Source organism: Indicator indicator, chromosome 13 (genome assembly GCF_027791375.1).
Source record: "Indicator indicator isolate 239-I01 chromosome 13, UM_Iind_1.1, whole genome shotgun sequence".
Taxonomy (NCBI): Eukaryota; Metazoa; Chordata; class Aves; order Piciformes; family Indicatoridae; genus Indicator; species Indicator indicator.
Genome location: NC_072022.1, coordinates 22,284,716 through 22,311,996, shown reverse-complemented (window position 1 = coordinate 22,311,996; position 27,281 = coordinate 22,284,716). Strand labels below are relative to the sequence as shown.

At 37.1% G+C, this 27,281-nt stretch overlaps 1 protein-coding gene across 2 annotated transcripts in view; it reads left to right on the top strand.

The window, feature by feature from the left end:
* The window catches only part of PIK3CA (phosphatidylinositol-4,5-bisphosphate 3-kinase catalytic subunit alpha), a 29,131-nt gene extending 2,240 nt beyond the window's left edge, over positions 1–26,891 (top strand). The window contains exons 2-21 of one of the 2 annotated variants that reach the window (XM_054386330.1): positions 3,535–3,948; positions 5,068–5,277; positions 5,964–6,214; positions 7,855–8,100; positions 8,969–9,054; positions 10,778–10,883; positions 12,005–12,157; positions 12,267–12,401; positions 16,088–16,212; positions 16,594–16,675; positions 17,145–17,309; positions 17,819–17,922; positions 19,077–19,248; positions 19,581–19,687; positions 20,187–20,308; positions 20,825–20,903; positions 23,491–23,661; positions 24,178–24,295; positions 24,461–24,612; positions 24,888–26,891. In XM_054386330.1, coding sequence (XP_054242305.1) covers positions 3,597–3,948; positions 5,068–5,277; positions 5,964–6,214; positions 7,855–8,100; positions 8,969–9,054; positions 10,778–10,883; positions 12,005–12,157; positions 12,267–12,401; positions 16,088–16,212; positions 16,594–16,675; positions 17,145–17,309; positions 17,819–17,922; positions 19,077–19,248; positions 19,581–19,687; positions 20,187–20,308; positions 20,825–20,903; positions 23,491–23,661; positions 24,178–24,295; positions 24,461–24,612; positions 24,888–25,158 — 3,207 coding nt within the window. In that variant the 5' untranslated portion in view covers positions 3,535–3,596 and the 3' untranslated portion in view covers positions 25,159–26,891. The remainder of the gene's footprint in view (positions 1–3,534; positions 3,949–5,067; positions 5,278–5,963; positions 6,215–7,854; positions 8,101–8,968; positions 9,055–10,777; positions 10,884–12,004; positions 12,158–12,266; positions 12,402–16,087; positions 16,213–16,593; positions 16,676–17,144; positions 17,310–17,818; positions 17,923–19,076; positions 19,249–19,580; positions 19,688–20,186; positions 20,309–20,824; positions 20,904–23,490; positions 23,662–24,177; positions 24,296–24,460; positions 24,613–24,887) is intronic. The other variant, XM_054386331.1, reaches the window with a different exon arrangement.
* Positions 26,892–27,281: the final 390 nt, after the last annotated feature.

Genomic DNA, 27,281 nt, shown 5'->3' with positions numbered 1-27,281 from the left:
TATCTCTCTAGAATTCTCTTAGAATTTTAGTCCTTTTACTGTCGAAGAACATAATTGATTCTATTTATTCCAGGCAGCCTTCCAAATTTGAAAGTGTGCACAGAAACACAAGCTGCCAACTGTACTTCAAAACTGTTTCTGTTTACATTTTTGCTTTCCAAATCCAAACCCTGGAGGCGTGCTTACATGTGCAAGTAAAATGAATGTGCACACGGAGTGACTCCATGCACCATTCCAGCACTTGCCCGTGTCTTAGTTTAAAAGAAAAACTGCTGGGTTGGTGCAGTTGCTCTTAAAAGAGTGTAGATTTTGGGATGTTCCTTTTGGACTATTTGCAAATCTTTAAAGAAATGGCATTGAGTCGTGATTTAATGTTTGAACTGCTTAAAAAGCCAAGGTTGATAGTTATTTTGAGAAAATCCTTGTCTGAGAAGATTTAATATGTGTGTTCCCCAGACGTGCTTCTATTTGTTTCTTAGAAATTATTGGTGGGGAAGGAGGAAAAACCTGTAGTGGAATGAACCATCATTGTTGAAGCTGAACTAGCTCGGCAGTCATGCTCATGCCCCTTTGTAGACCCTGGCATTCATCTGACTCCAGGGTAATCTTAATAAGATGGCTAAAACAGCAGAAGCATACCTAAGAGAGGAAAAGTGAATAGTTGCATACCACTGTGATCCATCTGACCCTGTAACAAGCTGACTCAGGGAGCACCAGTGCCAACATGATGAAGAATGAGAACTTGCACCTGGGGCTGGGAGAAGATGGACTCTTACAACCCTCAGTTCAGAGAAGCCTCAGCAGGATTGTGGAACAAGACTTGAAAGACTGCTGGTGTAAACTCAGTGTGTGTTGTGAATATTTAATTTGATTGTGGTCCATCTGTAGTATCACTGTGTGTATGTGTGGACAGAAAACTTACGACTGCATGTTCTTGCGCTGTCTTTTCTATGCTGCCATATGCCTCAAAAGCAATGTGTTTCTGCCTATGCTTGTGTTGAAGAAATGTAAATAAGCATGTGATTCACCATCTTGTTCACACTGTGATCAAAAATATGCTATTTAACCTTCTGTGTACTTCCTATCAGTAAACAGAGGGTAGCAGCAGTAATTCGTAATTCCCCAAGTGACTCTCAATGATGTTATTTGGGTTCATTTGTAATGTTTTGTAATTGGTAAGCTTTCCAAGTTTGGCTCTTTAAAGACATTGTGAGTGTGCTTAGAGCTTTCCATTTCTGCATTTATTCACTAAGACTGTTACAATGAGGAGGAAAATTAAATAGCTTCTTTAAGTTCTTTTTTAAAAGAAGTCAGTTGCAAAGCCCTCCTAAATACGCATGAGGTGTTAGTGGACAAGCATTTTTCTAAAGCTGCAGCAGCACTTTACTACTTTTGTTGATATTTTTTTTAAAGCCTAAACTACAGCTACAAAGGAGGACAGCCCTATTGCTACTGAGAGTTGCTTAAGAAGCAGGGGATTTGGGAAAGCATTGTTTTCATTCAGATGCTTCTTTTTAACAACTGAAATCTGGCAAAAACAGGTATTGGGTGTACTTGGAAAAGAACTTTTCAGAGAATCAGTGCCAAGGCATAGAAGTGCAGAAATGAGGCTTTATTTTTTTTAAATATATATGATTGTTTCTGTATGTGTCATTTTAGACATATATGCTTTATACACATAGTTTAGAAATACTGAGCAAAGAACAAGCATAGAGGTCATTGCCTTTCCACCAGAAGAGCTTTCAGAAAGCTGAAGAAGCAGAAGAGATAGGAAGCTGTTGGTTTGGGGGGGTTCCCTCCTTTCTGTTATCAAAAGAAGAAACTAAGGTAATGTGCAGTCCTAAGAGGGTTCTCAAATTAAAAGGTGACTATGAATGGACGGTAGCGTGGTAGTTGTCTTAGCCCTGTGCTTTCAGCCACTTGGTTGAGGGATGGTGGACTGGTCTTTAGATGTCTGTTGATAATAGCCTCTCTCATAATGTACATGCTGAAGTTAATGAAATTATGGGCTAAGTAATGCACTATTCACAATTTACATAACGTCTGATGGCCTTTGCAGTAACGTGGATTTTCTGCAAAGAGAGTTGAGGTCAACGTTATGTGATTCAGTGGAAATGCCTTGTTGCTCAGTGGCAATCAGAAAAGCAGCTTATTAGGAAAGTAGTACAAATATCAGGTCTCTCTGTAAATGTATGCCTGCTTTGGACCTGAATGGGGTGTGCAGATAGATTGTTTCCCTTTAACCTTGCAAAAAGGGTAAAGGTGAAAGAGATACAGAGGAGGTAACAAGGATTAACAGTATAGAACAACTTGTGGAGAGAAGCACTGAATCTGGAGCTTTTACAGAAAAGTAGTGGGGAGGACTTGATGGATCTTGGTAAAATTAAGAGCAGTGAATGCAAAGCTAAGGAACTTAAAGCTAAGGATGTCAGGGGGAAGTAGCTTCAGAACAAAGAAAAGCAAATATTTTATCACATGGATTGTTCTTTACTCCTCTTACAAGATGCTAACAGTTTGACAGTGGATAATGTCCTGGGCGTACTCACTAGTTCTTGATGGATTTGTCACAAATACATAAATATTGCCTCTGGTTGAGGAAATTAAAAAATAGGTAATGATTAGGAAAGCTTATTGAAGAAGTGTGGCTGCATGCCTGCCTAGCCTAGTTCTGCTGCTCTTTGACATCTGTCCTTGGCTACATGTCTGTAAGACTTTTCTGCTCTGTCTAGATACAATTTTTTTGTACCTGCTCAAAGCCAGCATAAGGCAGTGCTGCTGGAAAGTCAGACGTGTTCCTCTCCTTTCCTTTGGCTTGGCAAAGGCATTCATGCAGCTGCCAAAGGGAACTAGGTCAGGGAATTTATTCTAAAAAAAACTAAGCCCAACCAAAAAGAGTTTAATGGATCCTAGTTCTCCTGTAGAAAACAGGCTTTGTTGCTGAGTAGTTTATAATAATCTGAAAAGGGCCAGGTTTTGTGTGTACATGAATTCTTAAAAGGAAGTTTAGAGGGTGGAGGGGTTTTTTTGTAAATGATTAACTGTTATGTTAGTGGTGTTTGAATACTTAAGAGGTTTGGGATGAGAGAAAGTTTTCAGAACAAAACGAACTGAAGCATTGGTTTGAGCAGAGCTGATGGTTTGTATCTCACCCAAATGATGATGAGTGTTTCTTTCCAATTAAAAATGTACAGAACTGGGTTGGAGATTTACTTCAGTTGCTGTCATAATTTGAATATTAAACGTTTTCATTCCCATGCTATTTAAGTGTTTTTAGCATTAAATTATAAGCTTAAAAAATTAATCCTCTCGTTTTAAGACTGTATGTATATTGGCATTTTTTTTCCAAACTAATGTGATTCTTCCATTAACTGTCTTGAGTCGATATTTTACATCAAATAGAAGTTCCTTAGGCATCAATTTCGTGAAATTTTCCTTTAATGAAAGTAGAATATAACTGTGAATATTCATCTACGAGTGGTAAACAATTTTTATCTGGCATTCCTTGTGATATTTGTATTTTAAATTTTTACTCAGGTTTACTCATACGAATCACTGCTTGAAAAACTTCCAGCACAAAGTTAACTAAAGACTTAAAAATGCCTCCACGACCATCATCTGGTGAACTATGGGGCATCCACTTGATGCCACCGCGGATCCTTGTGGAATGTCTTCTCCCAAATGGAATGATAGTGACTCTAGAATGCCTCCGTGAGGCCACCTTACTAACTATTAAACATGAACTCTTTAAAGAAGCGAGGAAATACCCTCTGTATCAGCTCCTTCAAGATGAATCTTCTTACATTTTTGTAAGTGTTACGCAAGAAGCGGAAAGAGAAGAATTTTTTGATGAAACACGGAGACTTTGTGACCTGCGACTATTTCAGCCTTTTCTAAAAGTCATTGAACCAGTAGGTAACAGAGAAGAAAAGATCCTTAATAGAGAAATAGGTGAGATTATCTTTTATTTATACATACCTAATCTGTGTAACTGGCTTCTCCTCTTCCAAACATGGAACAAAGAATTGAAGTAGGTGGTATTTGTTACCTGCGTCTGATAAAGTTTGCATTTCATAACTGCCAGTTGTTGCAGCAAATGTCCAAAGATGCTGATAAATGGTAAAGCTGACTCTCATGATCTGTTATGTTTCATTCACATACAAAGTCTTTGCTTTGTATGTGTGTTGAAGGACATTTTGTTTTCTTGTTTCATATTAGTAGGGTTTCATATTATGCAGAGCAAAGCCTGTTCTGTTGTTTTGGAAGTTGATTTGTTTTGAAGTTTACAGAATTATCAACTTGGGATTTAATTGCAAACCTTATACCACATTTGTGATTGAACGCATTTTAATACTGCTCTTTCTTGCTTAGAATGTAAAATTTCAGAAATGACATGTTTTCCCTCCCAACCCCCTTTCTTACAAAAAGAGCAGGGGAAAGGAAACAAAAATACCTGATGTTGGAGAAGAAGAGGGGAGACAAATTGTAATGTTTTGAATCAGCTCTGGAGTAGTTTATAATTTTCCATTATCCACTGAGAAAGCATAGCAACACTAGTGTACATTTCAGCATCTAGGTTATCTAAATTAAAGCAGTACATTTCAGCATCTTGGTTATCTAAACTCAAGCAGTACAAGCATACCTACTCCCTTTTGGTTGCAAACAGCTGTACATTGCAGTGGTAGAGTCTTGTCAACCAGAAATACTTGTTCTGGCATGATCCTAATTGTTAAATTTCATTGTTATGAATGCATCATAGGTAAAGCTTTGTAAAGCTTATCCAACTCAAGACATGGGGAGAGCAGTGGTTGACTATTCATGCAACAGGATCGTTGAAAGTTTCCCCTTGAACATTCATGCACAAATAATTTATGCAAGTAATCTTATTAGAGTAAGTGGAATTACATCTTGAAACAGAGGACCTGAGAAATTAACTCTAATACATAACTCTGTGCCGACAAATTCATTATCTATCTCTGGGAATGCTTCTCACAATAGCATAGTTCATTTGAAAAAAAAAATGCTTCTTTATGCTACAATTTTTTATCTTATGCTTCTTCAATACTGTAGGTTTTGCTATTGGCATGCCTGTCTGTGAATTTGATATGGTTAAGGATCCAGAAGTTCAAGACTTCAGAAGAAATATTCTTAATGTTTGTAAAGAAGCAGTGGATCTTCGAGATGCCAATGCACCACACAGTAGAGCGTTGTATGTCTGTCCTCCAAATGTAGAGTCTTCACCTGAGCTACCCAAACACATATACAATAAACTAGATAAAGGTAAGATAAATATTCACAGTAGAAATGTGGGGTTTTAGTGCTTGAAATCAACGAGCACAAGTGGTACCTGTACTAAACATCACTGTTTTAGTACATTCTAGCAATGTCTTAAGGTGTAAGTTATTCTGAATAACTTTCTTTAATAGTGTAGATTCAAAAGGAAGACAACACTTACAGGGTTTTGCTATTCTAATAAGTTGCTCTTGAAATATAAATTGATAAATAGAGCTGTTGGGGTTTTGTGTTGTTTAATGTGTAGGAAAACTTCCGGGGTTTGTCTTCCTTTTCTCTGACATTCAGAAATTTGAAATTAAATTATGCTGAATCACCAAATTATCTTTCAGTACTCAAATGTGAAACAGTTACTGGTTTATTGAAGGCTTAATAGTCAGTAGCATTTTGTTAATAAAAATATTCTTAACCTCAAGGACTAGAAGTTTGAATTTGCACTGGAGTCAAAACTAAGCTGAGCTCATGTAGTGATAAACCCTTTGGCATTTTGGGCTCTGAGTCTTGCCTACATCATGTTTCAGCAGTACTGCAAGCAGTTCTCTGTGTTGGGAGAATGGGATTTGTTTTGGAGCTTTTGGGGGGTATGTTTGTTGATTTGATATTTTGTTGCTTTGCTTGTTTGTTTTGAAACTACTGAAAATGATAGGCCTAACATTGTTTTATGTTTATTCTAGGGCAAATTATAGTGGTGATATGGGTAATTGTCTCACCAAACAATGATAAGCAGAAATACACCTTAAAAATCAACCATGACTGTGTGCCTGAGCAAGTTATTGCTGAAGCAATTAGGAAGAAAACACGAAGTATGTTGCTGTCAACTGAGCAACTGAAACTTTGTGTCTTGGAGTACCAGGGCAAATATATTTTAAAAGTGTGTGGTTGTGATGAGTACTTGCTAGAAAAATATCCACTGAGCCAGTATAAGGTGAGTAACATAAGGGGTTTACTTTGAAATACACTGAAATAATCAATATTTGTGAAGAAGAAAAGTGATCAATGTAATGACTGGCTTGCTTTTTCATTAAATTAATGCAAAACATAGGAAGTGAAAGTATATGCATCTTTAATTGGCTAATGCATGAGCATAGTGTACTTATTTGTTGCTGTATGTGCTTCAAAACAAAAAGAGGGAGAGAAGATAATTTAAACTAGAATTCATATCACTAGTGTGAATTTTTTTTTTCTCTGAAGGAAGAAGTTTAACTTTAGGGTTAAATCAGTGGTAAGTACTTTCAGAGATATCTTAGATTTCTGATGGTAGGAGGTGAGTTATGCTTGAATGGATTTGATGTGGTACAGAAGGAAATTCAATCAGACGTTAAATTGAAGCTACCATTGCTACTCTGAATCTTGCCTCTTCCCCCTTTTGAGGTGGAAAACATCTAAACAAGCTATTTGTTTTCACATTTACTTGTATCTTGAAATTTTTTATCTTATTAAAGGAGTGATAGACTTAGAGCACTACATCAGTCATTCTTAAATCTTCCTTGTGGCTGGCTGTCCTTCATTGCCTGGATTTTATAAGCGCTGTGAGTGTGAGACAGAACTGCTGACAGAAGAGCATCTGAGCAGCCCTCTGGAGCAGACAACAGTGTTACCCTGTAGATTTCCTGACAGACTGCTGCTGCTTCCTTTTTGAGGAATGTATTGTTGTAATAAACACTTTCCATTCCTTCATCTAAAATGGTTGACAGTCTGCCCTCCAGAGCAGTGGAGGAGAGAAGGGGGCTGGAGGATCCTGAATAATGGGAAAGGCAGCTCTGTTCTCTGGGAGCTGGGGAACAAGTGCAGGCATACATGAATAATTTTGCACAGTCATGTGGAGATCAAACACCAGACCTATTTGATCTAGCGTGGTTTCTTCAGAAGTGCCTGGTGTGCCTTTACTGTGTGCAAAAAAAAGCTTGCTAATTATACTCCAGGGCTGGACCTGTCTTAACACATTGTGTTTTATGGTACTGTTTCCAGATAGTGCTCTCAGCACTCGGTCCTGAACAGACATTGTACAGGCTTACAGCTAGAGTCTGTCAGAATCAGTGCTGAATGTAAGGCAATAAGCAGAACTGAGCTGAAAATGAGTGTCTGCCATTTGTCTTGTGCTCTCTGTGACTGCAAGTATCAGTCACCTATGCTAGGTCTGCACAGCAGGTTGGCACAGAAGCATGCTATGCAAAAGCAGCAGAAGTGTTCCCAGGAAGTGCTCTCATCTGGGAGCAGTCTGCTTTGTTTGTGCTGCACTGTGCTGAAGCTAAGGAGCACTAAGAAACCTGACTTGTCATTTTTGTCAGTTCTGTCCTCCATCTCCAGTTCAGCCTTCTACTGTTGCAGGCATTATTCATATCTCAAAGCTGATATGGAGCACTACTGTGCAAATCTACCCAGTAATGTGTTCGAAGTGTTGAATGTTGTAACTGTAAGAAACACTGTAAAGAGTATATGTAGAGGGCCAGTGATTAGCTCTTTAAATATTCTTAGTCTTGTAATTGTCTGAATGTTTTTAGATATAGATTACCAAGAGTGTACGCTTAAAAAATATAACTGAATTTTGGGCTTGTTTTCTTGCAGTATATAAGAAGCTGTATTATGCTTGGTCGCATGCCCAATCTGATGCTCATGGCAAAGGAAAGCCTCTATACCCAGCTACCACTGGACACCTTTACCATGCCATCTTATTCCAGACGTATCTCTACAGCTACACCCTACATGAATGGAGAAGCTACAGCCAAATCCCTCTGGACTATAAGTAGTGCTCTCAGAATACGAATCCTCTGTGCAACATATGTAAATGTGAACATTAGAGACATAGACAAGGTAATGCAAATGCTGTATGGCATTGATTATGGTTTCCAGCAGCTCACGTTTTCCCTCTTGAGTTTTCTGTGTTTACATAGGGAAAGTAGTGTTATTTAACGTGTCAGAAAACTTAGACCACTTTGTTATTTAAGTTCAAGTACCCAGTTGTAAAAACTGCAGTCATATTTTGGCAGCTGAAAAGTTTTCTGTACTACTTAAAAGGCATCAGCTGTGGTATTTAGATAAATATTCTGCCTGATAGGAGCAGAATTCAGTTTGCATAGTTCACTTGAGCTTAATGTAATAGATAGAAGAACAAACCCCATGTTGTTTTTTCTAAATAATAATTATCTTTAAGTGTGCATTACAGTTAATAGAGAGTACTTTTGATGAGGGGATGCTAGATAGTGTGCTGATATCTTTGTTTATAAAAAGAGAGGTATGGGAAGATGAAGGATAAAAGGCAGGTAGGCTACAGTCCTGTTGAAGCCATACTACAAGCCTGGCTCACTTTCTCAGAACTATTTTGCTCTTTTCCTGCACCAGGCTAAAGAAGATTTGAAAATAAATTTCAAGTTTCTTTAGAGTTTATTTCAAGCTTATTATTTTTAAGAACTAGTTTGTCAGACAATGAGGAAGAAGATGGAAACATTTTTTTGCCAGAAGGATATGCTTATAGCCTCTGCTTCAAAACTGGTAGAGCATGAACAAATCTGAGTTGTGGGGAGGGTGGGGCTGTTCAATTTGCAGTTTGTTTTTGTGTTTTACTTGATGAAAGTTCAAAGTTAATATGTTGTTAATAGTTAACAATATCTGTTGATGGCAGTGAAGAATATTGTTTATAGTAATGTTTCAAAGATAGTACTAACATTACCATTGTTTTCAGATCTATGTTAGAACAGGTATCTACCATGGAGGGGAGCCTTTGTGTGACAATGTGAATACTCAAAGGGTACCTTGTTCTAATCCAAGGTAAGATAAGTACCTGAGCAAATATAGAGAACCTGACTTCTGAGGTATCATAAAGTAGAGCACTGAAGGAGTAAAGGCTCGACTTAAATATTATTCAAGTAGAGCTCCTTGCTGGTGATTCCTTGCCTTAAGTTTTGTCAAAGCTTGAATTAACTTAATGCAAATACAAGTATTTTGTGAGTACAGTTTCTTTATTGAACAGGTCTGATTTATGTGTGTGTTTACAGTTGCTTCTAACTGGACACATTAATGCTGTGAAATCAGCATAGCTGTAGATGGATGAGCTCTAGTTTTGACTTTATCCACACATGTTCCAATCACAGGCTCAGATTTCACTTTCATCATGAGGCAACATGATGTCACTTAATCTCAACATTTCTTTTGGTGAGGTTACACAGTATGTTCTAAAGCAGAACCACTGACTATGGAGAGCTAACATAAAAGTGACTGCCAGATCTGGGCTGTTTATTTTCAGGAGATTTGATCTACCACCAGTATTATCTGGAATAATAATGTGAACTTAAAAGTGCAAAAAGAAGTTCTATATGAGCATATATAAACATTGAGAACAAGTATCTAAGAGATGTTCCTGTAACTGACTAATGAGAATGTTCAACATCTGCTAGGATTAAATGCAAAGTATGTGTTCAGCAGTAATTCCTGACAGGCATTTTGTGTCTGATTCCATGTCTTCATAATGCATTTTGAAACTTATTCATAAGAAACTGACAAAAGTATGAATAGATTCTATAATTAGAGGGCCTAATAAATTTATGTAGTTGTTGAAAAATACCATCTCCTGAGTTACCCAAATATAGATCTACTGGAACTGATAGTTTAACTGGTTTAGAGACAAAATCTCCTTGGAAAGGTGGTGAAGGATGTGGCTTGAAAACGTGGGTATAATCACATATTATATGAAATGAACTCCTAAGACAAGTGGGTTAAAGATTATATGGCAATTTCTTCATTCTCAGGTCTTGGAGAAGGGCTTGGATAGTTACTCCTTTGTAAAACTTTGCTTCTAGTAGCTACAGACACTGAAAGCTAATGCTGTCCTTGGAAGCTGCTGCTTCTTCCAACTGAGAAAATTCAGTGTGGCAATCTACTTAAGAAAACAAACTGTATTCAGAAGTTCCTCTCCAAAAGCACAGTTCTACCAATTGAGAGATAAAGACTATTTGGAGAAGTTAATGAAAACAGAATATGTATTCCTGTAGAACCAATCTGGACTCTTATTACTGTGGTAAATAGAATGCCTGAGTTAGAAATAGTGCTTTGGATTTCTGTGTTCTATTTCTTGAAGTTGTCTCTTTTCTAGGAGTTCAAATTCAGTTGGGTTGTGAAAGCTGTCACATTTGTTTTCCCACTTGCTTTTTTGCCCCAAAGGGAAAAATATTTCATTAACTAAACCTTAGTTCTTTAGATGAGACCTATGGTGACAGCAGTAGTCAGTAGGTTTGCAGGAGTGAAAGTGAATGAACCTATTGATAAGTTTGCAGGAATTAAACCTAGCCTGACTTTTTAAACAATGTTGGCACTTTGAGGCTATCCAGGGAAGTCTGCATTCCCAAAAGGAGATGATGTGGTCGAATGCATGTAGGAAGACCCTTCTTCAGTAAGGAAGTGTATTGTTGATACAGGTTGACTAAGAATATAAAATACATAGTTGTCTCCATGCTCTCCTTTAACCTGGCTTGATTCTGCTTTTTAAACCTTACAGGTGGAATGAATGGCTGTTGTATGACATGTACATTCCTGACCTGCCACGTGCTGCTCGGCTCTGCCTCTCCATCTGTTCTGTTAAAGGCCGGAAGGGTGCTAAGGAGGTAAAATACTTCATGGCTTTAATATGCTAACAAACAAAATCTCCTTAATTCAAGTCTGGGAATGTACTTGGTCCTGGCTGTCCTGGCAAATAGTCTTAGTCCGATGTTTGATTTGGGTCTTATTACAATAGGGGATTTTATTTCCTTTCATCTAGTTCAGACCAATACTCTCTCATGGTCAAAACTCAAGGAAAAAGAATCTTACCTATTCAATGCTATGAATCATGTCTATACTGTATTACCAGGCACAAAAATTAGTGCTAGTCTTTTCAGGTATGAGTGCCTTTAAACTCAAGTTTCTAAACATGTAAGTAAGTTACCTATTTATTGAAAAAGGACATTATTTATACTTTAATTAAGTGTTGACTTATAAGCTAAAGAAGACTTGTGATGCTTTAGCATTTGATGCAAGATTCCCAATTCCTAAGAATCGTCACATGGCATAATTCTAGCCACTGACACCATTAAATTCTGAGTTGTTGAGTGTGTGTCACAGGTACTACATATTTGTGAGGTTTTTGGTGTTGTGTTTGGTGTTTTTGTTCTGTTCTTTGTTTGCTGGGGTTTTTTTCTCTTTCTGTTTTTTTTCTTCTTTTCTACAACCAGTTTTCCAATCTTACAGAATCATAGAATGGCTTGAGTTGGCAGGGACTTTTAAAGATCATCTAGCCCTCCCACATCTTTCACTAGAACAGGTTGCTTAAACCCCCACTCAACCTGACCTTGAGCATTTTCAGGAGTGGGAAATACACAACTTCTCTGGGCAACTTGTTCCAGTGTTTTACCACCCTCGTGGTAAAAAGAACAATGTTTTTTATGTCCAATCTAAACTTATTCTCTTTCAGTTTTAAACTATTGCCTTTCGCCCTGTCACTAGAGGCCTCAAAAACTCTCTCTTCCATTATGTTGAGTTAATTTGATGTGGGGAAGATGTGAGTATGTGTTTACAAGTCTTTTGATATCCTGCAAAATGACTGCCACGGGAGTCATTCATACAGAATGATAGTACAGCTTCCACAACTTGCCTTCAGCAACTCTGGGGTGAAAACGTTATTTTTCCTGACTTACTCTATAGTAATTAATAGATGACACTGGAAAATTATCTTTTTAATCTCTTTAAGGAGCACTGTCCATTGGCTTGGGGAAATATAAACATGTTTGATTACACAGACACTCTTGTGTCTGGGAAAATGGCTTTGAACCTTTGGGCAGTACCTCATGGGCTGGAGGATTTGTTGAATCCTATTGGTGTTACTGGATCAAATCCAAATAAGGTAAGTATGTGCATGCCAGTTTCCTCTTCAGGAGTACAGTTTGGAAATAGACTTGTATTAAAACTAGTATCATTCAACAGAAAAAGTAATTTAAATTCCCTTTGTATAGGAAACTCCATGCTTGGAGCTGGAATTTGATTGGTTTAGCAATCCTGTAAAGTTTCCAGACATGACAGTGATTGAAGAACATGCCAATTGGACAATATCCCGGGAACTGGGCTTTAACTACAGCTATGCAGGGCTGGTAAGGCAAACTCCCTTTCCAGAATTAGCTACTAGAATATGGAAGTATCATTCATTTTTCTTGGTATACTACTTATAAAGAGAACAGTTTTTGTGTATCCTGATTTATCACCAAAGCAAGAAAACAGGGGGGTTTTGTGTGTAGCAAAATGAATACATTTTCAGTTCTTTATATTGCCAGTAAACTGACTGAATGCTTCATTGACCAACCAAAACACGTTAAACATTCTTACCATGCAAACTATTATGGTACTTTTTGACGTTTTTATATCATTAATTCAGGTGTCTAAAGTACTTAGTTTAACTTTTCCGAAGTTTAAATTCTCCTTCAATGATGCTGTTCAATTTTGTTGCAATTTCATGTCTATAAGTAGGCTTTCTTCTGTAATCTAAAGGTGCTTATAACTCTCTACTGGCTGTTTAATGGGCTAGTTGTGAGCTTAAATATACGGAATTCTGGGGAAATTGATTGGCATACATGTAAGTGTAGTCCTTTATCTCTTCTTTTCCAAGAAGAAAAGAATATGATAATTAGCTTTCTGGTGATATTTGGAGCTTTCTTAAAAGAACGCTTTGGACTAATAAAATGAGGAAAAAAGACAAGCTGTCAACGTCAAAAAGCTATGTATTTAAAGACAAGGCTGTGAAATTAGTTGGTATGTTTTACATTTACTTCTGGAGGCTACTTCAAAGACTTGAGAGTTTCCCCCAGACCAAGCTTTGTGGTCTGTGTGAAGAAGAGTCTCAGCGTGGAAAGTTTCACTGTGGCAAAAAGTGCTTTAGGTGTCAGTAAGTTTCCAGTCTGAGAGTTCTAGTGATATTTTTAACAGTCCCACTTCGACATATCTCAAACAAAGGGGTTGTAGGCATTTGATTTCTCCTGATACTCTACAGGAAGTCCATCACAGAGTGGCATATCTGCTTGTGATATGTATTGTGACTGAGCAGTGCTGCAGGGCTCTTAACAAGTCCTTAAGAGCAGCTGGCTTCTTGGTAAATAACATTCACAGCCTATATCCTGGTTTTATAGACACTCAACTTACTGTTCTATTCCATCTGTAGGCAAAAAAAAAAAAAAAAAACCAGAGAATGGTGAGGGTAATAAACTCTATATTTCAGTGACAAAGTAATAATCAACTTACATTTTATTCTACCTTGGGTTTTTTTTTAATTATAAAATATAAAATTATCATGGAGTCTTTGTGATAATCTTTGCAATACCATAGAATAAGGTTAATAGTGATTAAATATGGAGAAAGCCTATTTACATCAGTGACTAAGTTGACAGGGAAACAAACTGTATCACTGCTTTAGTCTCTCTCATTATTCATGCTGCTTTTCTTTCAACCCTCTTCATTGTCTGCCAAAATCCTCTTATTTTTCCTTTTTTAAACCATACTTTATTAAATGCTAGTTAAGTTTGAACATCATTATTCACTCAGTATTATGTTTGTCCCCTTTATCATTTAACGTGTAGTACCTTCAGATCTGAAGCTAAACTTTCTATATTCAGGTACTGTGCATATTTATAGCTCTTTGTAATATTGATTATATTGAGGGAGTTCAAGGCAATATGCTGGTACTAATTGGGGTAGTAGATCACTGTGTAACATTGGCTGTATCTGAGAGAAGTAAAAATGCTTGTCTGAAACAGTCAAAATATCAGCAAAGCTGTGGTTTATATAGAAATGATTTTGTTATGATACAAAGAGCATAAAACTTGTTTGAAATGCATTACACTGCATTTTAATTAATACATACTTACAAGAAATCGTTTATAGGCCCATTAATATCTCAAATATGAAGCAATTTTCGAATATTAAATCTAATTTACTGTCCCACAATTCATAGAATTTCAAGTTTTTGGTGTTGACCGCAACAGGATAAATGCATTTCCCTTCTGGGATTGACCTAAACTATGATCTTTCTGACCCACTATGCAGGTACAATTTACACTTTTTTGACTTTTAACTTAAATTTAAGGATGACTCTTTCAGAATCAAGATGACTATGTACAATTAAATCACTTGTTCAATATCAAATATTTGATCTTGTATCAGGACTGGTATGAAGTCATTTATCCGTTAACTTCCTTACAGAATTACCCTGACTTTGCTACTTGCGATGTATCTGTTACCATAATACCTAAGAATGCGTTCAAGAAATTTTCCTGTGCCACATCAAGTAGTCCTGAATAATTTCTCTCTGCTTTTAAGTCCAGTCCATATGTTTCAGAATGGTAATTTCAAAAACCACATTGGTGTGGGCAAGATACTACAAATCCTGTGATTCATAACTTCAGTATTGGTAGATGTAAGCTTGAAGGCCAGAATATTTTTGTTCTGTGTAATAGTAGTGAACCTATCATGGGAGGACATAATTTGTGTACATAAATACACACATAGAGAATGTTCAGTCTGAAGTAGATAACTATGCAATATAACCAGATAACTGTTTCTTAGAAATTTCACCACTTCACCTTTTAAAAGGTGCCTTGATTTTCTACCTGGAAGTTTCTGATTGCTCTTCAGGTTTTGGGTTTTGTTATGTGGGTTTGGGGTTGGTTTCTTATGCTGTTTTCTGTTGTGTTTGTTTTTTAAGCTTAGATGCATTGGGAAAACTTTCTGTGTAAGACACCTAGGTACTTTGAAGTACTAGTTCAACCAGTTGCAAATTTTAGTCAACAAAACTGACAGACAAAGCTCACTCCATTCCTGTTTATTATGCTCAGTAGAAATTGCCTTAGGAAAGAGCAGAACAACAGGTGAAGTACTGTGGTTATGCAGTTTTAACTATTTGAACTTGGAAAAGAGTTGATCTTACTCTTTTGTAGTAGAAGGCATGATACAGATGTGAAAATACGAGTTCACTTTAAAAATACTGTTCAACTCCTGTAATTTGGGAAAGCTTTGTCTTAAGTGTGAAACTTGTTTGTTAAAATTGTATTTCATACTAAGGCATAATCCAAGCTGCTTAAGATTTTTGTTCAGTGCATTTGATTACAGTTGAAACCTTAAACTGCAGCATTTCATATGTTGCTTTGCAAAAACCATATAAATGAACTAAAAAATGGAAAGTATAGGAGAAAAATGAAACTTGGCACGAAAGCTGTGAAAAATCTAGTAATTGTAATAGTTTCAATACCTCTGCCATTGATCTAAGCTGGCTCTAATAAATGAAGCCTTAGCTAAAATCAATTTCAGTGTGTACCAGTTCTGTTTTCTGTGCTCTTTGGGGAGTATCTTATGCTACATCTTGTTAATGTTTTCTGTTCTTCCTATTACTCAGGTTTTCCTACAGTGTTCTGCCTCTTATTTACCAAGCTTCATCCCCCATATTCTGCTTTTTTCAGTTCTGATTCTTTTTTTCGCTCCTTTCATCAGCTCTCATTTTGTGCTGGTACATTCTTCATTAGATGCCAACTGCTATTTCTCCACACAGCTGGTTTAGTTGAAATGTATCTCTTCTTGTCCCAGTAGCGACTAAAAGCAGTTGTAGAAACCCAAGGCCTAGTCTTTCATATCTATTTTAGAATTTTAAGTCCTCAGTTATAACAAAAAGAAAGAACAAGGCAGTATTGGATAGCATAGGCTGTAAGCGTGGCTGTGCTGTTTAAATACTTCATGTGGGTTGTATGAGCACAGAAGGAAATGTGTGGAGGGTTAATGGGCCACTTTCTTTCTGCAGAGTAACAGAATAGCTAGAGATAACGAATTAAGAGAAAGTGACAAGGAGCAGCTGCGAGCCATATGTACACGAGATCCTCTGTCTGAAATCACTGAGCAGGAGAAGGACTTCCTCTGGAGCCACAGGTATTTCAAAACCAAACCAAAGAAAAAAGCTTCATCATCACAGTCAGACTTCACCCCAGTCATCTCAAATTCATCATGGTCATCTTGGATTTTGCTTCCTTTTCATTACTCTGTATTGAGGGTTAGTGTTTTAGAAAAGACTTTTAAACATTTCTGCCTCTTGGTGCAGAAGTCCATGGGGAAAGGTAAGTTGTGGAATTAGTTTACATTTTTCCCTGTTGTTTCAGTCTTAACTTCATACATGGATCATGGCACCACCTTATGGTATTGATTGGATTGTGCTGACAAAGGAAGAAAGAGATGCAGGGCTGAGAGGATGTAGTAAATGGTTATTGAAACAGAAATGATACTTTGTACATACAGCTTTTTTCTCTTTTGCAGACACTATTGTGTGAATACTCCAGAAATTCTGCCCAAATTACTTTTGTCTGTTAAATGGAATTCTAGAGATGAAGTGGCCCAGGTAATATATATAGCACTGAATTAGTTTTACATTTTGAAGACGCTTTAAAATATGATATTTTAAAGGAAACTTCTGGAGGTTAAATGTTGTTACATGTGCATGATACACTGAATGAAAATTTAGGTCATGCAAGTTGCCACTATAATTGACTGCTCAGTCTAGTCCATAGCTCTTATTCTTTACCTTGGTCCGAGTCTTAAGATTTCCTCTTTGTTAAACTACTTGATTCCTTGCTATGTTACTGGTTTGTCAATTACATTTAAATGTGAAGCTTTCTTTTCATTCTTTTTATAGTGGGTAAAATAGCGAAGTCAGCTGGCAGCTAACACTAAATTGTTTGAGAGGGGACTGGCGAGTCAACAGCTTCTGCTCAGTTGCCATTTGTGTCTGATACCTTCTAATGGCTATGTATTACAGCTTCTTCCTAATCAATGCAAACATGTAATGTGCTTGGACTTCTTGTCCACAGATGTATTGTTTGGTAAAGGACTGGCCTCCAATCAAGCCAGAGCAAGCAATGGAGCTTTTGGACTGTAATTATCCAGATCCAATGGTGCGAGCTTTTGCAGTTCGGTGTCTAGAGAAGTACTTGACAGATGACAAGCTGTCCCAGTACTTAATCCAGCTAGTACAGGTATATAGCATATTTTGGTCTGCTTGATGTCTATATTCTGTGACCACAGGGGCTTAAAATAAAAAAAAAAGATGATGTAGAAAAGGTCATCAGTTTGGATTGTGAATTAGTTACTTAGGAGGAGATGAAATGTAGTTCATTTTCTGTAGTGCTGTGGGTTTGCTTGTTGATATTAAATGACAAAGTTTTGCAGAGATGCAGAACTGTTCTACCAGCTGGAACAGGCAGCTATTTCATCTGTCCCAGCATATGGGAAAGTAGGAGCAAAAGCATCTTCTCAAAATTATGAGCAGGTTGAGGCTAAATATTTGGTAACAATAAAAGAAGCATCAGATGGTATGCTCTCAAAATAGAGGCAGATACAGTTTAAATCCTAATCTTGATACCAGTCATTCTACATAATTTAATGTAAAACATACATTGTTTTTTAGTTAGCTGACTGTAATTTCTGTGTTGCTCATAGAAATAGTAACAGCAGCTGATTTCTTTTTTTTTCTTTCCTTAACTAGGTTCTGAAATATGAACAATATTTAGATAATCAGCTTGTGAGATTTTTGCTCAAGAAGGCACTGACCAATCAAAGGATAGGACATTTCTTCTTCTGGCATTTAAAGTAAGCTTAATATCATCTTAAGGGATGGTGGAATTCCTATTAGCTGTAAAGAATCAGTTGTTCTAAAGCTTGGTACACTAAATGTCCTTTTTAAGGAAAATATTACCACTTTATTTCATATTGGTTGAGAGTTTGAATGTACAGTTTGATGACAGAAGTCATTCTTTGAAGTTTCAAAAGGTAGTCATTAACAGAAAATTAGTGTTGTTTTGGTTTTGGGGTTTGTTTGTTTTTTTTTTTTTTTCCTACAAGTGATCATTCTGGCACCATGATAGTCACTCAGATCTCTGCAGTTTGAACTTTACTTTATACACCAGATATCCCCCCTTGTCTTTTCCAAAAAAAATTACAAATAATTGAGGCCTCTAAAGAAAGCCACCTAATTGGACCATATAGGGCTTTGGAAAATAACTGTTCATAAATGTTTATTAAAGACTTACAGAAATTGATAACCAAAATATGTCCATATACTTCCTTACATAGCATAACATGGGCTTTTGTAATTCCTGATGTTGAGAAGACTGAGCAGAAATCGCTGTACAGCATGCTGGATTGTAGCCAGGTCTCACCTGAAAATGCTGTTCTGAGATAATGTGATCAGACACAGAAAGAGGATCAAGTGATGCTTGTTATGTTTTCAGTTTTCTACTTTTCTTGGTAATCATCAAGGATAATGGAATAAGTGGCCTCATTAACTTGTTTGAGAGGATGTATTTTAGGACTGTGGAAAGACTAAGACTGTGTAATGAAAAGGGAACTAGAAGAGCCATATCCTTGTCTAAATGAGATAAGGAGAAGGTGAGACAGGTTAGCTTTGCTCTCAGCAAAGAAATCGTGACTCGAAGGCTGAAGTTGACTTCTGAGTTTCTGGGAAGCATGGATTTTGAATAAGGGCAAGTGGTAGGAAAGGACAGGATGTAGCAGGAAAGAACGGGGAGAAAGCCTATAAACTCTGCTGAACTAGTTGTGAAGGGGTACTGAAGTCTGATCAGTCCAGTCAAAATGAGATGAGTTTTTGGGAGGTCAAGACAAGTTATTCCCCTGAAAATAAGAATCCATAAACAGCCTTCAGGAAGATGTTACAGGTATAGCTTCACTTTTAGCACCTCTGATTGGTCTTGTCTAAGGTGTAACTGTTCTTCTTTTCTGTGTAGGTCTGAAATGCACAACAAAACTGTAAGTCAGAGATTTGGTTTACTTCTGGAGTCATATTGTCGAGCATGTGGAATGTACCTAAAGCATCTGAGCAGGCAGGTGGAGGCTATGGAGAAGTTGATTAACCTCACAGATATTCTCAAGCAAGAGAAAAAGGATGAGACCCAGAAGGTATTACAAGCTGTCGACATAGAAGCGTTGCAACTGAATCACAGGAATCACTTAGAACTGTGTTTAATTTCATTTGCTAGAAAATTGTTAATGCTAACATCAGTAGATAGAATATTATCCTAGTAGCTGTAATATTTTCTGTGTGTTGCCATTGTCTCTCAAAGCAATAGAACTACATTTAAGGGCTTTGGTTTCTGTGTTGTGTGGCTAAGCACAGCTGCTTACGTTTGAACTGTGCAAATCCATGCTTTAAAACCAAAGCTAAGGTCTGATACTTTCATCTCTTTACATGTAATTCGTGTTCTCAAAACCTGAATGTGATTACTGATCAGGTACAGATGAAGTTTCTTGTTGAACAAATGAGACGACCAGATTTCATGGATGCTCTACAAGGTTTCATCTCTCCTCTCAATCCTGCGCATCAACTGGGAAATCTTCGGTATCGTCTGCATTTTCAGTTTGTCTAGATATTTGAGTATATGCTTAGTAGTGTTAACATCCACAGTGGTAGGGTTAAATGTTAACATGCTAAATCTGAGGATCTTCAAACTTAACTGAATAGAATTTGTAGCAGAGTAATTCATAAAGAGTGAAGTAATTTCAATCTAATAGTTTAACAAATTAGGGAATAACATGAGTTAGCTGCTCCTTTAAGGTGGCTGAAACCACAGTCCTTTTTTCATGTCATGAACACACTGCCAAAGGAAAACGTACAATGATACCAGCTTTTCTCTAGGGCTTAGCCAATAGTTAACATTTCAAACTTAAATCAGTAAGTGCAGATGAAAGTAAAAGTGCTTGACTGTTGATTACCCTTTCATCTTGAATTTTATACTAGTTCAAAGAGTTTGAAGAAAACAGGTAGAGCTTAAGATTGCAGAAACATGGTATGAGAATCAACCTGTGCCTATTTCATAGAAACCCTCTCTGTTTTATAGGCTTGAGGAGTGCAGGATAATGTCATCTGCAAAAAGACCCCTGTGGCTGAACTGGGAAAACCCAGATATTATGTCTGAATTGTTATTTCAGAACAATGAGATAATCTTTAAAAATGGAGACGGTAAGAAAAAAAATAAGCATAATTCAAAAGCTATGTAATCAAGTTTGTTTTCCTAAGCTGCTGTTTAGTATGTTTTTTTCTAAGCATATAAAATACATGTATTGAAAAAAAACTTTGAAAAATAAATCAACTGAGCAAAGCAATTTTCCATAAATATTAAACATGCACAGATAAGCATGTCTCAGTTGTTTACCAGTTTCATAATGTTGTAAGATGCTCAGTCTCTTAAATTGGAACATGATACTATTTAATACTTGAAAATGTCTGCAGAATACCACAGATGTGTAACCTGTCATTCCATTGTCATGTTTTTAGTGTGCGTGTTTAAACACCTTTGAAATCATCACTACAAATTCATTTTCATTCTCAACTATTTAAAATCGGAGAGAACATACTCTGCCTTAAACTATAGAATCCTTACTTCCTTGAGACATACTCTTAAGAGGAAAAGTAAAATAAGATACAATAGTGTTCTGGTGTTACAAAATTTGCTATCTATGTATTTGACTCTTCCAGACTTGCGTCAGGACATGCTGACACTTCAGATAATTAGAATTATGGAAAACATCTGGCAAAATCAAGGCCTTGATCTTCGGTAAGCTTTAGAGGTTATTCTTGAGCAATACTCTTCTTAATGGGTTTTGCATTGGTTTGTTGCCAGAGATTGCTTCTGTTCTCCCAAGGGAAATAAATGAAATGCTATCAATAGGCATGTGTGTACATGCTAGAGTGATTTTTAATTTGTTTATTTTTAATAACCTTCAATCAGCTAAACTACTGGATTCCATAAACATACGGTAAGGCTGCGTTTGAAAAATACTTGTCTAGCTCAAATGGGTCTGAAGCATCTACATACCAGGAATGGCTTTGAGAGCTAACACACACTAGTCAGTCTTGTCAACTGATGGCATCTGCAGGATTTTCTTTGAACAAGTTGCCAAACTTGCAACCCTGTTGAGTGATGGCTTTGTGTACTGAAATGAAGATACCAACCACAAAAAGTAGGCATTACCCAGTCTGATCTGTATGCAGCTTGTCCACCTCTAAATACTCTGTGGGTTGAGTAGTTTCTGCAGAATGCCATCCACTGGAAACTATTCTTATTGTGGAAAACTGATGCTAGACAGGCTGTGATTCCAAAGAAGTCTGCTGTATGGTGCATTTTTAGGTGGTTGTTCCTCTGCATTGTAAATCAATTATGTTCTTTGCACCTGCAGTTCTTATTTCCTTGCCATCTAGACAAATGGGCCTGGTCTACATCATTTCTCATGCATCTGGGCAACTATTTTGTCTCTAGTATTGTAATTAGTGACAAAATTATGGTTTTGTCCAAGAATGGTTTACAGAATTACAGTTCTCAGTGCCCACATCTTGAAGAACAACAGTTATGGAAATGTTAAAAAATGCATCTTCTCTCACCTCTTGCCACTGTTTTTCTTAGAGGCAACATGGCGCTTTAGAAAAGAAGTTGAATAGCTACAGTGGCTGATTTAAAAAAAAAAAAAAAGAGAGGAAATCAAACTCCCAGCTGTCCCTTCTACTATACTTACAGACTAAATGAGCATGCAAGATGAGGGAGCTGATGGGACTCTGAATCTTGAGCAAGCTACAAATTTACAAGAGTGGACAAAAAAAAAAAATCTTTTGAGGATCTAGAAACTTGTGACTTATGCCACTAAGGCTACTAAACTATGCCTGTGTGGGACAGAAAGTCTAACAGTGCAAAGTTTATGCCACATCCTTAAGAAAATGGGGCTCACTGTTGTACTTTGACCTCCAAATCAGACTTCTGTTTAAAATTACAAGTTTAGACAGATCAATATCAATATGCATTGAGTACCTGCAAATAAAGCACCGTTAATTCAGAGAGGAGAAGCCCATCTCCACAGCAACACCAGCAGTCAGCCCTCCCACTGGCTAAACACTGGTGTGCACTGGTGTTCCTTATGTTCTTAGATCTAATACAAAGCCAGAAGTTGTTGGTGGTTGTTTTCTTTTACCATGACATTACAAAAACCAACCAACCAACCAAAACCCCAACCTTTTGGTATGCCAGTGTTTGTAGAAAGCTGGTTTACTCTATAGGTGTGGCACTCCAAGAAGGCAACTTCAGGAGAGAAAAGGACTGCTTTTAGGTACATGACTCTCCCAGATCTTTTTTAGCTACTCTCTCCCAGATCTCGTAGCAGTGGATCATAACATGATAATAGACATGTTTCTTTCAGTCTTGGAATAAAAGACTGGATTTGACATGATTTTCTCAGATAAAATGTTTTGAACATAACTACAGACTGTGGGAGAGTGGGAGGTAAGAGATTTTGAAAGAAAAAGGAGACAGAGGAAATTATTTCTTCTACTTGTCAAAAAAAAAGGTTACTGAGGTAATCCTTTGAGATTTACTTACCCTTAAAGTGTCCATGACTAAATATCTATTTACAGTTAGTTCATTCATGTCTGGATAAATTGTAATGCTGCTGAATGTGGTTCCAGTTACAATTTTTTAGTATGTTCAGATACTATTCAGAAACTCATGTTCATGGTAGAGGCTGGGAGGGACTTCTGGAGATCATTGAGTCCAACCCTCCTCCCAAAGCAGGATCACCTAGCACAGGTAACACGGGAATGCATTCAGGTGGGTTTTGAAAGCCTCTCAATAAGGAGACTTCCACAACCTCTCTGGGCAGCCTGTTCCAGTGCTCTGTTACCCTCACATTTTGAAGTTTCCATGCTGGTTTTACATACAAAGTATTACCTGCTGCTTGCTTACAGTAACCCATGAAATCCTAACATTTTTTTTTTTTCTGAACACTTAGATTCTGTCTCTGGTACTGCAGTTTGAATGTAGTTGAATTATCTCACTAAATCACATTGAATGCCTTTTTTTAAGGGTTTTTTCCAAAGGCCTCCAAGAGCACACTAATAGATTTCTACCTTAACATTTTGTCCTGATATTAAAGTACAGAACAACATTGGAGACAGTGGCTGGTATGTTACTGTACTAATATCTGGTATGTTTTTCTTTCCATACAACTACTGGCAATACCCCTATAAAGCATTAAAACAGGTTTTTGTATCATAAAGTAACAGATAGCATTTATTTGATAAGGGTTATGAAACATTCTTGTTGCTTGCTGTCTTCAAATGTAACTAGGTAACAAAAACAACAAACCTTTGTGTTTCAGGATGTTGCCTTATGGTTGTTTGTCTATTGGTGACTGTGTGGGACTCATTGAGGTCGTGAGGAGCTCTCATACGATCATGCAGATACAGTGTAAAGGAGGTTTAAAAGGAGCACTGCAGTTCAACAGCCATACGTTGCATCAGTGGCTCAAGGACAAGAACAAAGGAGAAATGTGAGATTTCCTGTTGCTTGTTTTTCATGTTCATGTGCTCTTTTTAATGGGAACTTCAAGAACTGACGTTCATGAAGTGGAAAATTATATCCATCTTTCTGGCTAGTATTACTACTTGTAGCTCTTCTCATGAGTTTGGGTGGTTGTGTGACTTGACAGTAGTAAAGCATAATTTGAAGACAGACCTATGAGGATATGGCTTAAGTCAGTAGTTTCACTGCAGCTCATCAAATGAAGACTGCTGGCCTTCAAAAAGAGAGACAGTGACTTTAATCACTAGTTTACTGTGATCTACCTGCAATTACTTCTGTTTTCAGAGTATGATGAATTTCTTCCTTACTTTGATAAAGTCTAGGAGTTCTGCTTCATTAAGAGAAGACAGTAGAAGTTGGCTCTTCCTCAAAAGGAAGGGGGAATAAAACCAAATTTGTACTTTTTTAATTGTTAGAAAATGTAGGAAAATGTAGAAAATGTTAGAAAATGTAGGAAAATGTCACTTTTTTTTGTTTTCAATAGGTATGATGCAGCTATTGACTTGTTTACACGTTCTTGTGCTGGCTACTGTGTTGCTACCTTTATCCTGGGCATCGGTGATCGCCACAATAGTAACATCATGGTAAAAGATGATGGACAAGTAAGATATGTTTGGGTTTTTTCTTAAAAACATAGCTTAATGTCATCTCTCAGAGATGAGTTCGTTTAATATAAAAATTCATTCGAACTAATAAAATTATCAATTTTACTATGATATAATTTAAACAAGGAATTACTGATCTTAAAATACCTTTCTGTCTTTAAGCTGTTTCACATTGACTTCGGACACTTCCTTGATCACAAGAAGAAGAAATTTGGTTATAAAAGAGAGCGTGTACCGTTTGTCTTAACACAAGACTTTTTAATAGTGATTAGTAAAGGAGCCCAAGAATGTACCAAAACAAGGGAGTTTGAAAGGTGAGCCTTTTTTTTTTTTTAAGCATTTAACTTCCATGTGTTTTGTATCTAAAATGCACTTTACTACTAGTGACTCCTTCTTCCAGAAATGAAAATAATGTAAGTAGGAAGAGGAGTATATTTTCTCAGCCTCATTATGGTGTTCTTAAAAGACTAAGACTGTCCATTTGTATTTTTTTTTAGGGTCCAGTTACCTGAAAACTGTTGTGGAGGTATAGCAGTAATATGCCTCTAGTAGGGAAATACACTGAAATTTTTTCCCCTGTCTTTTCCAGGTTTCAGGAGATGTGTTATAAGGCTTATCTAGCAATTAGGCAACATGCCAATCTCTTCATAAATCTTTTCTCCATGATGCTTGGCTCAGGAATGCCAGAACTGCAGTCATTTGATGATATTGCATACATTCGAAAGACCCTTGCATTGGACAAAACTGAGCAGGAAGCTCTTGAGTACTTCATGAAGCAAATGAATGATGCTCACCATGGTGGCTGGACAACCAAAATGGACTGGATCTTCCACACAATAAAGCAACATGCTTTGAACTGAGATGAAAGCAAAGAAAAGAACTCTAGCCCGCTTTGTGGGTACTGCACTGTTAATACCTGTTAGCAGCAAAGACTGGTTGCATAGGAATTGCACAAACCACGAACAACATTAGAATTTGTGGCAAGAAAAGAGATGAATTGTTCAGACAACTGTCGAAAAAATAATGTAAAACAGGGTTTCAGATAGCACTAAAATTATACACTTCATAAACTAAGCTTTAGTATGATGTGTGACTTCATGTTATGCCTTAAGCCCAAAAAGGTAAACTTGGAAGAATGTTTACTTTTTCGTTTGATAGGACGAATAAGAAGGAAAAACAAAATAGTGATAGCATGAACATAGAGTCCATCATATATTACCTTAGATCTGGTATAGCAGGTAGAGACTATGTTCAATTGAGAAGAGTGGAAAGAGAATTAAAATGATAGCAAATACTTAAATGCAGCATAGTTTGAAGGGAAGGAGTTTTCAGCTCAAAGATCTAAAAACAATAGTGAGAGGACAGTGCCTTTTAAATGTGCTTCAGAGGCATTAGCATTTATGGGGTTTAGATGACCCTCTGATTTCTGGGTCCATCATGTGCACAGTTTCTGAATGAGGTGGGCAGTAGGCCCATTCAGTATGGTGTTTCCTTCTGCTCAGTATTTCTAGCAGTGCAATTCATACCTTCACAAAGAAACTCCCTGTCATCCCCCAAAACTGACTAACCTGGAAATTGAATGGTCAGAATTGGGTTTAGTGCAACAGAGAGCTGTAGTGTTCATCTTAGGTTTGCTTTAATCTAACTTGAACTGAATAGATTTTTTTCATACATGTTTTCCAGAACCTAAAGAAAGGTGAGTTATTAAAATTATTGAAAGATTATTTTTTTATAAAGGCTATTTATATAATAGGAACTACTATTAATATATATTCTTTATTTACATGGTTTGTCCAATATTCACTCTTTTGATTTTGCAGCCCAGTTCTATCTGTCCAAGACTCCCATTTCCATTAACATCACTGAAGGTGACTAGATAAAATCCTAGGACCAAATTCAGCCCTGGTGAAAGAGGACACAAGTACCATTGAAGTAGTGGGAAGTATACCCATTAATGCCAGAGGTGAACTTGGCCTAAGTCTCTTCAAAAACTTTTGAGCATCACTCTTCACATTACTGAAGTGATATGCTGGCTATTCAAGGAACGTATATTTTAAACCCTTAATCCTCGGGTCCACCATTTCTCCTCTTTCTTCCTCCTTCTGGAAGTGGTTGTTTAACCCAGTAACAGATAAATGAGAAATAGCAATTTAGATTTTTCACTATGATCAATAATAAGCAGTTCAGCATACAGCAGATATATGTTGGCTAGCTCAAAGCATGTGGAGTTACCAAACATTTTAGAGCTTTGTCCGTTTTGTGCGTGCGCATGTGTAGTAGGTATTTGTAAATCCAAGGTGTCGTCCCCTAACACAATTGCCATCTGTGCAATCACTTACATTGGCACCACTTTTTCAAACTGTTCAGACTACCAAGGATTTCAGATTGCCCTTATGCACAACTTGAGGTTTTTTGTTTTTTCTAATTATTAAACAGTCATTTGTTGGTTTGGTTGGGTTTTTTTGTTGTTTTTTGTTTGTTTGTTTTTGTTTTTTAATTTTTTTTAATTAGTGAAACCTGTGATTCTGAGGGTGGTGTTCACCCTGACATTTTTAACCTGCTAGATTGGCAGCACTTGGAGTGAATTCCAAAGGTTTGGGGCTTTGGGGGCGGGGGGGGTTTCAGCTTGTTCACTTGCAAACACGCACCAAGGTGCCACTCAGAAAGTGCAATACCACATGTAATATAAAATATGCTGAGAGCTGGTGTTAGATTAGAATATAAGTATACTGTACCTTGTGCAGCCTGTACTGATGAGGTAATGAGTGGTTGGCTTCATTTAGCAAATTGTAATATATTTAAAATGTGCAATCGATGATGCTATGAAAGACTTTGGGGATGGTAAAACCAAGACTTTGGTCTTTCAAGACACTTTCATAGTCAAGATCCTGCAGTTGATTTACTGCACCCATGGATACTTGACGTTGCGGGGGGAAGCCTGCTTTTGTGAAAAGTACGGAAGTTCCAAGACTAGGATGGGGAA